The sequence below is a fragment of the Anopheles maculipalpis genome, chromosome 3RL, assembly GCF_943734695.1.
Source record: "Anopheles maculipalpis chromosome 3RL, idAnoMacuDA_375_x, whole genome shotgun sequence".
NCBI classification, from domain to species: Eukaryota; Metazoa; Arthropoda; class Insecta; order Diptera; family Culicidae; genus Anopheles; species Anopheles maculipalpis.
The window spans coordinates 84,297,081-84,309,611 of NC_064872.1; the positions used below are offsets into that span (position 1 = coordinate 84,297,081).

Sequence of the window (12,531 nt, forward strand, 5' to 3'; positions counted from 1 at the left end):
GTCCTAGAGGTTTAGCAGTAGTAGCTCACACAGCAGCCATAAGCGCGATGCCGCGTTCAGCAGGACGCGGTGTATTCCTTTCTTTTTCTAAGGAATGTAACTGCCCCGAAAGACTTTCCTTTCCATGTTTTTACAACACGAGTGACATCAACGACACACTGACAAAACAAAACACTCACACATAGAAAACAAGAAGCAGAAACCGATCGTTCTTCGTGCCAGGACATGTTGAAACCGATGCACGGGTTGTGACGGAGAAGCTTTTTTCCTAACTTATTTATTGAACGCATGCAAAACCATCCCTGGGAATGTTCGGACCGTGCATTTTCCGCTGACGGGAAGGGGGATGGTTTAAGGGCAGCAAGGGAAGAAGCAGATGAAGAACCGGAGATGGCACGAAAGCGGGAAAGTTTTCTTCATTTTATTTTTATTTTTCTTAATTTATTGCATTGTGATTCTCAGCGGTAGGAAGATATGGAAAAAAGCACATAAGAAAAAGCACACACAAGCACATAAACGATCGGGAATGCGTGTGAGAGAGGGAGAGGGAATAGAATGAAAGGGATTGTGAGATAGAGAGCGAGAGCGGGATAGCTGGAAGAGAATGACGACGAGAAGCCGGATGGGGAGGATTGTTCAGGGCATGCTAGATTGCATAACAGAAGCACAGGAGGCGATGCAGTGCAACAATGTACGCCAAGCCAAGGTTTATATACGAACGTGAAGAAAAAAATTGTATGAAAACAAAAAAAAAATAATAAAATGTATAAAAATTTGTAAAAAAAACCCTCTGAAAGTCTTCGGAAGCTTATCTTTTTATTTTTGCTGTTTTTCTTCCCAGATTCCTTCTATCTTTGCTATAGTGTGTGTGTGTTATGTACGGAATGACCACAGCAGCACGTATTTAATTTATCCACACCGCACGATCTTAGAAATTACCGCACTAAAACGGAACGGCAAATAATTGCACTGCTCGCACATTACAACACGATCCGGTCCGGGCTGTTTGTCGTCCGCCGAGGGCGAATGGCCTCACGCCCCACCCCAGCACCAACGACCATTCTCGGGCGGACAATTTTCTTTTCCACCTTTTCCATCTACGGACACACTAAACGGCCCATTTGGTCCAACCGTGTTGGAGTAAGGAGGTAGAGCAACGACGAGCGTCCCAACAACAACGGTTGGACCAATAAATTGATTCCTCGCCGAATGCTCATCCTTCCCCGGCTGTCCGGTTGGTGAGATGCTTACCCACAGAAGCCCGATAGGGTCCAGATGCGCAAACGATTGTGTTACGCTGTAAATGGGAGGGGAGGCTCAATGGGGGTTGCAGAATTGTTGGATGCTTGCGCATGTACGATGGCGATCGGGTATGGGCAAGTCAAGGTCAAGTTCAAGTTCAACGAAAGTGCCCTAAGCGAAGAAGCGCAGCAGACAATTGTTCTCTCTGTGCTCGGTGTTCGGATTCGAAACAGGGGTAGTTTTTCACGTGTGAGTTGTTTCAGAGCTTTTGAAGAGGGCACAGTTCTTTGAAGATAATGCTACATTTGTACAGTGTTTGTATTATGTTTTATCTTGAAAGAAATAGACCTTCCCCTTGGAGTCCCTCCACTAGTCGATCATCCCCAAAGTGCAGAATGTTATAACCTCGCTTATAACAACTCACCATCTCCGACATCTTTTTGACATGTAATTCTGTCCGGTGCCCAATCCGCCAGCAAATCGTCCTGTCACAGTCCACAATCTTGTACACGTTACTATCCGATGGCAGACCTGGCTAGTGCCTGAATCGTGTGATGCACACGATGCTCTCTACTCCGTCTAGAACTCCATTTCACTGTCTACCGGTACAAAGCAAACGACGCTAACCTTCGCGAAAAGGAAGCAGAGAAGGAACGCGAGGCAGCATAAATAATCATTCCGACCGTATCCTTTCGCCCGGTTCCCGGCTTTCCAATTCCGCAAATTGCTATCGTCTGTCTATTGCTTCGTGTGCGAATGGACAGGTTTCTCCGTTCAGATGGTGGTGATGTTGCCACCTTATTTTTTTTTTGCCTTATGCCTTTTGCCCGAACCACATCCGTCGGTTGTAAATTATATCTTCAATATCTCTGCCACAGTCACTCCTCGACAATGACCCGGCACGACCGTACGAGGCGAAACCACGCATTAGGGATCCAGGTTCTTCGTTACACACACACACACACACTCACACAAACGCTGTTAGGCTGTAAGTGGTTTGCGAAAACTGACACAGAATATGCCTTAGATGGACACACCCAGCCCGGGCACCCAACCCGTGTTTAGACATCGATCGGGTGTCCCGGAGGCTTGATTGTGTACCCACCGCCAGCTTGCCGCGTGATGCATCTTCTCCACCTTAGAACGGATGCCGGTGGTGTGGTGGCCATTGCTGGTGATCACATAATAATATAATTGGCTGCGAATGTGCGACCGTGCCCTCGCGCCCCCAATGGATACGGGCGGCGTGGCGTAGAAGCGGGATGGGATTTTTGCAAAGATTTATAGGAGTAAGTTAATGAACCTCGGATCGTTTGTGTGTGTGTGTGTCTGGACGCGTTTCGCAGGCAAACAAGACAGGCAAATCTTCTTCCCGCAAGTTGGCAAAGGATCGTTAACTCTGCTCTTAAGATGAAGAACAGATTATGAGCTGTAGGTACTGTAGGAGCCGTAGATCCGGAGACGGCAACCGGCAAGGTGTTACCGGGACACGTGTCATATGCGCGTACATACAACGGCACTACATCCAGTGGAGATTTATGTGAGCCGTTGTGGCTAGTTGTGGGGAGAAAATCGATGTAATGCAACACACGAACCTAGACCCCATGGGGAGCAAAAGCCATGCCTCATCAGTCGATAGCATCCCCCCTTTCTGGATGCTAGATGCTAGCGAGATAAACGAGAATTTTATTAAGCCTTGTCAATCAACTGCCTTCGTTCTAGGCTGCTCTCTAGTAATCGTGATCCCTAGCTTTAATTGCACCACCAGCATCGGGCAAACGAGCTAAAGTAGCAATAATTAATTTAAAGCACCTTTACATTGTGGACTAATGGAATTGTCCAGCGTCCAGGATGTCAGTATCCGTTCGCCACTACGTTCAAGCCGGGCGCGGGCTGATCCGATTTCGATTTCGACGAAAGTTTCCTCCGAGGTTAATGCACTTTACCCTTCGGTTTTTTTTGGGCGAAAGTTCCGTTCGTTTCGCTTTTGCGAATACGAATGCGATGGTGTGTCCTGGGGAGGATTTCAAAAAGGAAAACATCCATTCTATCAATGATTCGCCGATTCGAATTAAACAACCAGATCACTCTTAAAAAACCTGATCACCACCTTCTGTCAGGAAAGGCATGAATTAAACATTTCGCGAACAGATCCGAGCATCCACCATTGGCGAAACAGTTTTGGGGCGATAGTATTTTAGCTTTCGGTTTCATTTGACTGCTTTCTTCCAACCGGTAGAGCCCAGCCACAGCCGCACATTGCGTGCGAATGATCGAACCCGAATTGATGCTATTTATGGTGCGTGCCGGACTATTCCACTGTGTCTCGTCGCTCAAGCTATTTAAGAACTGAGCGCACCACGTACAGTAAAATGAACGTAATAGTCTCCCGCTAAACCTTAGTTGGAAGTTACGCACGTCCTTCCCAGCATTGCGTTGTTTGAAGCGTGATTGCACGATCGTAGAGTTTGTGCGAAAACCGGTTCTACCACCAAACGGATGCCGCGATGATCTCTTCCCCCCGGATACCGCGAAGCAACAATCGCTGGTGAAAACGATTTTAGGGAACAGGCAAAAAAAAAACCCAAATCACACGCGCAGGCCCAAATCATACGAATCAACAAAAGAGTAAAAATGAAATCAATCGGCGCCTCGATGCTTTTGAATGTGTATTGCTTCGCCTTGTTCGTACTCCTATTCTCCTCATCACGCTAACGGACGTTAAATGAGAAAGAAAGTTATTTGCATATCTGATTCGTAAAGTTGTTCACCTTCCCCGAACACGCTGGCTGATCGAAACAAGTTGATGGATCGGTATCTTCGTATCGCGTTCCGTGGAAGTAACAAGCAAAAAGTTTGCTTGACGCAAAATTCGGATGTGTCGTGTGAAAGGTGCAATATGTTAACAAAGCATGTGTACAAACAGAAATTATAGAGATTGCAGAGCTGGAGTGTGCTCTGTGCCGTTTTCTTTATGTATACATTGGGATCGGTGTGCGGGTGTATGTATATAGCTTAAACCACATTTTAAAAATCTACCCTAAAAAAACTAGCCAGCTTACAGTGTTAAGGAACTCTTCAAAAACCCGTTAGTGGAATCGTTCACAATTGATGATCGCTTGTACTTGCTTAGCATGCTTACTCCTAATAACTCCTTCCGTTTAGCCTTTCTGTTACCATACTGCTCTACCCTACAGTAAGTCTTTAATGCAATTTAACACATAATTAAAGATGCTTTCCTGCGGTATTTCACCGTTCAGCACGTAAATGTCCTTCCGGCCCTTAAACTCCCGATAGTGCTTCTCGTACATTGGCCACACGCACATCTCAAAATAGCCGACCACGTCCGGTGGATCGTACACGCGCTGCATACGCCGGGCATAGCACCGTTCGTACGGCAGATGGATGTGAAACTTTACATTGCACAGATCGCGCGTAAACGAATGGTTAAAGATAAGGAAACCTTCCAGCAGCAGTATGTTTATCTTAATGCTCATGTTTTGGTACGATTCGTTCTTTGATTTCTTAATTAAATTCGTCGTCCGCCCGCCGGTACCGTTTTCATCGTATTTGGTCAGGAAGTTGCTCAAGAAGTGATCGGCAAACAGATTGTACTCGTCCACCGGTTCGACCTGCTCGCCCATATCGCTACCATCCCCGCAGCTCTGTCGCAGCTGGTGACAGTTGTACAGGATAAACTTTTTGCCCAACAGCTTCATAATGTCCAGACACATGCGGTCCATATCGAGCGAAGACAGTATCTCCCAGTTGATGTGGTTAAGCTTTTTGATTACCTCGTGCTGTGGACTGTCCACCGGCAGGAAGTAATCATCCTGGCACAGTGCAACCACCTTGTTTAGGGTGAGATTTTCCTTGAAGAATGTTTTGTTCAGATGGGCCAGAAAGTAGGATTCGAGCGATTTGGCAAGTGTCGTTTTGCCACCGTTCGTTACGCCCGATATTCCGATGACGAGCCACGTCTCCATTGTACTGCGTTCCTGTGGGATAGGAAAAGTAAAGCACTCGGTTTAAAGTTGATACCGTACTGGCGGATGAGAAACTATTTACTAAGCCGCACGAACACACAGGACAAGGGCCAGGGGTTTACCTTTGCCGCGGATGAATCGTTAGAAACGGCGCGATAAGAACGATCGGGTGGCATGGGATGGTAACGCGTGATCAACAGAAAATATCGCACGAGAATATGATTGCGGTTTATTATCATTTTCTCTGGCCATGTGGTAGACCAACCATTACGCTCGGCTATACCAACATTAGCTCGACGAATACGGCACTACGTAAACAGTGAGTGAATGTTCTTATCTTTGGTTGTGTGATGATGCTTCACCGTATTTGTTTGTTATGACATATAGCGAGGCTTTCGAGAGCTATTTGCAGAGCCTACAGATCTAAGCTACAGATTAACGTGCACTTTTCAACCGGCAACTAGCGTGTCAATGGCCAGTTGGATACACGGAGATGCTTTCGACGATATCGACTATCCGATAGTGTGCCTACGAACACTTACCTACAGTGATCGGGTGAATCGAATGCCGAGCTGGTCCTGCAAATGATACAACGAAAAGGCCGACAGTCCACCGACTAGCACCACACCGAACACTGCCGGTACGAGGAATGCAAACTTCATCGGTGGAAACAGCGAATAGATCCAACTTTCTGCAAAAGGAAACAAATGGAGTTAGGTCAGCGATCGCATCACGCACCAGACAACGATCAATTCGTCCGTAGCAATAGAGCCAATTAGAACCGTCACTGCTATCGCCATCAATCGCGTACACGAACGGAGGCAACACTTGACGCGCTTCCCTCCGAGGGTCACCGTGTAAAACGCAACCGAACCCCACGTCAAGGTTATATGGTGAACAGCGTTTTTTTGTTGTCGCTCGCCAAACACCAGCACTCAAGTACGATTGCTGCTTGCGCGTAATTCATTAGATTGATTTTTGTACCACGACAATCACGCCGCGCTATTGTCCATCAATTGCTGTGAAGCTGCGCGACTCGCACACAAACACAACCGGAGACGGAGTTTCGGTTTTTTTTTTGTGTGTTTTGAAGTAAGATGGTGAAGCATATTTTTTGCTGTTTGCATAAGAACGTACGGCTTTAACCACTTACCATCTCTCGCATCGATCACCATGAACGGAAGCACCGCAACCCAGAAGACGTAGTAGAAGAACGCGCTAAATGTTGCCGCCAGAATCAGCTTCCCAAGTGCCGCATTCGATGCCATTCACTGTGGAAAATGTACGAAAATAAAACGTTATTTTGATGCTATTTTGGACGATTCGATTTGGTAGTGCCACGAACGTGTTTGATCTTATCGCATTTGCAATGGAACGCACTCGTAATTGCCTCACAATTGTACGGTTCGCGCTTGAAACGGGAAGGAAAGGAGGAAAACATGAATGCCATGCCGCAGATGACGTCTTGTTTGTTTGTTTACATCCTGTAGCGATGTAAACAAATAGTTTTTTTGCGCGTAAAAAGTCTCGAGATAAGCACAAATTTCATGAAATAAACAAAACAATACCTCAGGAAACTGAAATTCAACGCGATTTTATCAGAAAATAAATATTTTAGATGAAAATAATACAATTATAGCACATAACGATGGAGATTTTATAGCACATGATGTTGATGGAATGACAGCTACGGGAACAGTGGAAAAATGGATGAATATCGGTCAAAATTAACTTCAGTACTAAAATAGGAGCGTGTGTTCTAAGAATTTAAATTTAAAAATGCTCGTTTAAATCAGCGGCTGGGATGGGTCAAGCGGCTTGGGCAAATGCAATAGTTAGAATCAGGGGTTGAGCCGGTGGTGAGATGCCAATCTTGCCACAACAGGACCAAAGCTCAAGTCCCAATCGTTTCCCCGTAGTCAGGACTGACGTGGTATCAGTAAGTTTAGAAAGTCATTCAATGGACGCCGTGACCTAGAAGGTCGTTAAGCTAAGGTGGATATTTCGGCAGTTGCAACTGCCACGAAAATATCGCTTGTGGTCTGCACTATAGCGGATCTATTGGGGGGCGGTGTAAGCGGCCGCCTAGGGCCCCGACAGCTGCCTCGTCTAAGGGGCTTTATAACAGGGGACCCATATTGGGAACGTTGCAGTAGTAGCTCAATTTAGAAAATTTTGCTTGGGGCCTCGGACTGATGAATGTAGGGATGGCCCCCCCACCGCTTCCCCGGAGTTAACACTTTTAATTTCGACGATTATAAATCATTCCGCCAAGTCCCTTCAAACAGCCTGATCCACTACTGGGTCTACAATCTGTTAGTAATCCAGAGATGAGACAAGAAAACCAGAAATATAATGTTTAGACTTCTCCAGAGTGGTAGAATTCTAAATAAGCGATTACTGATATTTTAATATGTCATTAACTCATCAAGAAAATCAATTATGTCTGGCGTTTAGTAAGCCTTTCTTTCCAGTTAGCTACTTTTGTTTTGTCAATCATCACCATTTTATTCATTTGTATATCTTCTGCTGCTCTAGCACCGTCTCCTACCAACGCGCCCGAGCCTCATGCAAGGTAATTAAAATAATCTTACAACCTATGAGGAGTGTGTTTTTTATGTGGATGAGTCGATTCGACGTAAATGAATTGATTGTAAAAACCAAAAAAAAAAAATGGTACACCAAAAGAAAAGGAAAAAATCAGCTAAGGTAACAAAATAACGGCCCAGCGAGCCAATAAATAAATACATCACTAAACGTGTTCCTTCTTTTACGACCGCAAATTGTATCGCAAAACTATCGTGCATCAGTATCGATGTACAAGCTCCAGGTCATAACACTTCCCCTGATCGATGATGATCGAGCTTTAATGGGTTATAAGAAAGAAAATCTTCTGCAACAAAACACCTTTATCAATCAACGTTGGTAACTATTGTGACCGATATTGTTTTTCCGTTTCACCTCTGCACGGAGCTTTTTTTTATCGTGTAAAATAGCGAAATTAAGATCGCGATAGTTTGGCAGCAACGATTTCCGCATCAGGTTAACAGCAACGCCATGGTAGATTGCGTCGAGTGAAAGCGGAAATGATCATCTATCGGGTGGAACGTGTTTGTTTTAAGAGCAGCGCTCCGGTGCTACGTTATGGGTTCCGTGTGTTGGTGGTACATTCGCCGTACGATCGAATCTCGAGATCTAAAATTGAAAAGATTATCATCATAATAATATCGTGTATCGGTCAGATCAGGCAGTGTGTTTTTGCGGTCGTTGCGGACCTGCTTACCATCATTTCCGCAGGTTCGGGCACAGCGTAGTTTTCCCCGGTTCGAGTAGGTCACACCGTCAGTGCCACACACGGGTTCGTAGGACTGTGCGACAGTGTTGCGGATGCAGCGTCGCTCACAACCGTGCTGGATTTGTTTCGGTGTTCGTGTCGGTGCGCTTGTACTGGCATTGGTCCCATTGGTCGACTGCGAAACCTGATCGATGCGATCCTGTGCTGTCTGACCATCCTTTGCGTCCTTGCTGCCCGTTGCTGCCGGTGCCTCAGTACTTGAGCTACTGATGGACACTGTGGTGTGCTTGACCTGTCGCAACACTGCACCGGACGCAGCATGTTGGCTATCGTGGTGGTCCGGCTCGTTCGTGTGCTCCACTACCGGTTTGACTGCGCTTTCCTGTGTGCGACGTCCAAACTTCCAGTAGCTTTGTGCAGGACCGCCATGATGTACCGGATGGTGCACGGGATGATGGACGGGATGGTGCAGCTGCAGATGTAACGTTTGGGCACCCGGTCCTGTCATAGCGGGAGCGTGCTGTGGTTGATGTAGGGCTTGTGGTTGCGGCAGTGGCAGATACTGCGGGGCAGCATACGCTTGAGGTTCCGGAAGATGCTGATGCTGGTCTGCGGTTTCATTGCCGTGCGAACCGTGGAATTCGTTCACAACATTCTTCTGGTGGGCACCATTCTTCGACGGGAACTCGAAGTACTTCTGGATAAAGACGTGTGGCTGCTGATGCTGCTTCTGGTACTTCTGCTTAATGTGCGAGCTGTATGTCTTGTGGATGGGCTTCTCGGACGGTGTGTCAGCGTGATGCTCACTGGACGGTCCACTTCCACTGGCCTGAACATTGCTGTATGACGTTGCCTGCGACTGATGGTTGTGCTGATGGTGAACCGGCGTTTGCGGTACGGACTCTTCCTTCGGGAAGTAATAGCTCAGATGCGTCTGTACGGTCGGTTGCTGTGGAGGAACGGCTTGCTGGGCCTGAGCGTAGCTGGACTTCGTGTGCTGCGATAGCTCCTGCTCGGCAACGATCGTTTTTGGATGGTAGTAGTTTGTTGACACAGATACTTGAGGCTTCTTGGGGATCTCCTGCCACTTGTTAGACGAGTGATCGCCGGATGGAACTGGAGCTGCATGGATGTAAAGCGGTTGCGTTTGGGGCTTCCCTTGGCTGCCGACGTAACTGGTAGCGCCACCGGATGGGGACGAGGGCGACGATGGGTAGTGATGATGCGGTGCCGGATGATGGACCTCGGATGGCTTCGACAGCGGGATCGCATTTACCTTGTAGTGACCGTTGACCTCTTCCTGGACCTTGAAGTTGAAACTCGGGGGCAGCTGCTCTGGCTTGACGAACGCCGGTTTTTCCTGTACCAGGGGCGAAAAGGAAGGCTGTGGTTGACCAAGTTTCAGTAGTTGATCTTCAGAATTTACGGCCGGTACGTAGTTTGGTGGTGGTGGCGATGGTAGCGTCTGCGCCGGTACGGCCTCTGCAGGTTTGTGCGAGATGGATAGAAGCTGGCTCGGTTTCAGCGGGGCCAGCTGATGATGGTACTCTTCCTTCGTCTTCTGCGGTGCCACCAGATGATGGATGTCGGACGGCTTGAACTGTGGCGAGGGTACGAAGTGGTTCGGACCATGCTTGGAGAAACCCTTCAGCATTCCTTCCAGGCTCAGGATGGGCAGCATGTGTTCGAGCGTAAACATCTCGCCGTCACTCGTATGGAGCTCTGCAAATTGGACAACAAAAAAAAAAGGAATTGCGTCCAATTCAGTAATACGATCGATGTACAATCGAAAGAAGCACCATAAATTTACCAGGATAGGTTCCATACGTTGCAACTCCACCGGAAGCGATTTTAACCGTCGGCTCCTTGAAGTAGATCTTGCGTCGCTTTTCTACGGGACGAATGATCAGCAGCGGTATTTCACCGTTCGATCGCTTCGGCTTGCGGATAAGAGTTTTTTTGTACTCGGTAACGCTAGGGCTAGCCACACTGTCGGCGATCTTTGATGCAGATGCTACCGACGGTGCTGCTATCAGTGATGGTTTCTTTAGCTTTTCGTCTGCCAGTACCAGTGGCGCTGAAAATCAAGAAAGTTTGGCTAATTATTTCTTTCCGGAGAGAGGTATGGAAAAGATTGGAATTTGATTGGCGATGATAATCGATTGGTATAGATAATGTTTGCTGCTATTTATCCTATTTGAAGGATTATTTTTGCACAATTATCATCAGTTTCAATTAATATTACAAACAGTTATGGGCTTTTCGATTGTACGCGGCATGATTGATCTACATTTATTAAAAACTTTACTGGGCTGCCCTCAAAAGTATTTAAAATTTCAGTAGAAATTAAGAAAAGCACTCGGTTTTAACGATACTAGGAGCAAGATAAAAAGATACTATGATGTACGATTATGATTGGAACCAAATAAAGTTTCGTTTAGTAAAGAACTTAATGAGTATGAAAGTATTTCAATTTAAGTGCAAACCTTGTCTGTGAAGCTTGTCGATGCAAATTTTATTCGTTCCAATTTTATAACAGTTTTCTTGTTCTATGGTTCAAGTTGTTAAGCTACTTTCAATTTATCTGGTCTTAATTTTGTGATCTTAAATTTAATTTTCTAATATTTTCCTGTTTATCAGTTCTTCTTGTCACACTTCGAGGCTCATTTTTATTTAATCTAACCTTTCTTTCGTTACTGGATAAACTTGTGATAAGTATGAAAAATAGTAATGATATTATGGTATCTATATTGACAGTAAATATAAATCCTATAAACCTCATAGTGAACTCGAAAACCATTTGTTTAACTGAACCGAGATTTCTAGGACACTACAATCTTTTCTTCAGTTCAATTGATTATATTTTCTTAAGCATATAGGAATGACAACTGTATGCAAGGTTACACTAAGATATTTGGTTTCAGGGTAAGAGATTCAAATCTTTTCCTTTTTTTTAAACCAGAAGCTTAATCTGCACCGGAGTTTGTTTTTAATTTAAAGACTACTAATCGTGTATAAATTCAGAAAGAAAAACCCAATATTTCTAGTTAGCTGCAGACGTTTATGAAGCAAACAGCATAATGGTACAAATAGCATCGCAAAGATTTAAAAAATTAATTGAAAATGCCATCTTAAACACTCAAAAAAAAATCCAGATGATGAAATACAGAAGGCAAAAGAAATTAAAAAAAAAACAACAAACAGAAAACCACCAGAAACGAACTAAACGAAGTAATTTGAAATAATGAGTTCCTCCGTCGTCTACAATCCCAACCGATCCTGAGCACGTGGTATGCAAAAATCCGCGAACGAACGCGCTTGAGACACATTTTAAATTACTTTCTTCTTGCCGCGCCCGTCTACAGACAGCCGTCTAAAGCCTCCGCCCCCATTTCCTTACCTGCCACCAGTAGAAACACCCAGCACAAGGATCGCATGATTGTTTTTCTTCGTTTTCTGCCGTAGATTGTGGCGAGAGAATGTAGTATATAAGGAACAGGTGGGCACCACGCGTATGTCTTCTTACGGCTCGCGCGATTCTGATTAGTGTTCACACGTGAAAATTAATTTCCAGCTTCACCTTTTGTTGGACGTCTTTTACACTCGGCGGGGCGTCAGCACGATGCACCAGTCACCACAAAATGACGTTTTTTTTATACAGACCCGTACTTTTATCACAACTTTTCGTTTTGTTTAATAGTTTTCCAATTTTGTTCCTCGTTAACGTTTGCTAGAATCCGTGGTTACACTTTTCATTTAGTTTGGAGCACTTTTCAAGCGAAAGCTTTTTTTCATTAGCTTGCACTGCCTTTTCACACTGTCACTTTTGAGTTCCTTGCTTCACACTAACACGGGGCGCTTGTTTTTCACAGGTTCACGGCGAAGAAAAATCCACCCTTACATCCACTGTCGGACACAATCATCCGTGTGTTACCGGCGTGCACGGTTACCGTCCCGGGCAAGCGTTGGCCAATGAATAAACCTTCCACGGGAAGGTGAACAAAATTT

The 12,531-nt window shown here is 45.5% G+C and overlaps 4 protein-coding genes across 6 annotated transcripts in view; all 4 read right to left on the reverse strand.

The window, feature by feature from the left end:
* LOC126561486 (diacylglycerol kinase 1) overlaps window positions 1–12,531 on the reverse strand; it is a 483,147-nt gene that overhangs the window by 332,470 nt on the left and 138,146 nt on the right. The gene's annotated exons all lie outside the window — the stretch shown is intronic.
* Window positions 4,433–5,250, reverse strand: LOC126562814 (nicotinamide riboside kinase 1). The gene has a single exon (XM_050219401.1). The coding sequence runs from the start codon at window positions 5,226–5,228 to the stop codon at window positions 4,434–4,436; it is 795 nt and encodes a 264-aa protein (XP_050075358.1). The 5' UTR covers window positions 5,229–5,250; the 3' UTR covers window position 4,433.
* The window catches only part of LOC126563414 (uncharacterized), a 111,752-nt gene continuing 104,991 nt past the window's right edge, over window positions 5,771–12,531 (reverse strand). The window contains exons 1-3 of one of the 3 annotated variants that reach the window (XM_050220055.1): window positions 6,578–6,597; window positions 6,382–6,499; window positions 5,771–5,919 (exon numbers count right to left, since the gene is read on the reverse strand). In XM_050220055.1, the coding sequence (XP_050076012.1) occupies window positions 5,771–5,919; window positions 6,382–6,496 (264 nt within the window). In that variant the 5' untranslated portion in view covers window positions 6,497–6,499; window positions 6,578–6,597. Of the gene's footprint in view, window positions 5,920–6,381; window positions 6,500–6,573; window positions 6,598–12,531 lie in introns of those variants that run through there. The other 2 variants (XM_050220056.1, XM_050220057.1) reach the window with 2 other exon arrangements.
* On the reverse strand, window positions 8,371–11,960 carry LOC126561789 (adhesive plaque matrix protein-like). The gene is made up of 4 exons (XM_050218108.1): window positions 11,924–11,960; window positions 10,334–10,600; window positions 8,512–10,245; window positions 8,371–8,423 (listed from the first exon to the last, which is right to left on the reverse strand). Exons 1-4 carry the CDS (start codon window positions 11,958–11,960, stop codon window positions 8,371–8,373), a joined length of 2,091 nt encoding a protein of 696 aa, XP_050074065.1.

Excerpts from the sequence above, each read along its gene's own strand:
- LOC126561789 (XM_050218108.1), bottom strand. The coding sequence starts at position 11,960 with ATGCGATCCTTGTGCTGGGTGTTTCTACTGGTGGCAG. Across the intron at positions 10,246-10,333 it reads AACGTATGGAACCTATCCTG|AGCTCCATACGAGTGACGGC; the intron begins GTAAATTTATGG and ends TCCAATTTGCAG. Across the intron at positions 8,424-8,511 it reads CCGAACCTGCGGAAATGATG|ATCTCGAGATTCGATCGTAC; the intron begins GTAAGCAGGTCC and ends TTTCAATTTTAG.
- LOC126562814 (XM_050219401.1), bottom strand. The coding sequence starts at position 5,228 with ATGGAGACGTGGCTCGTCATCGGAATATCGGGCGTAACGAACGGTGGC.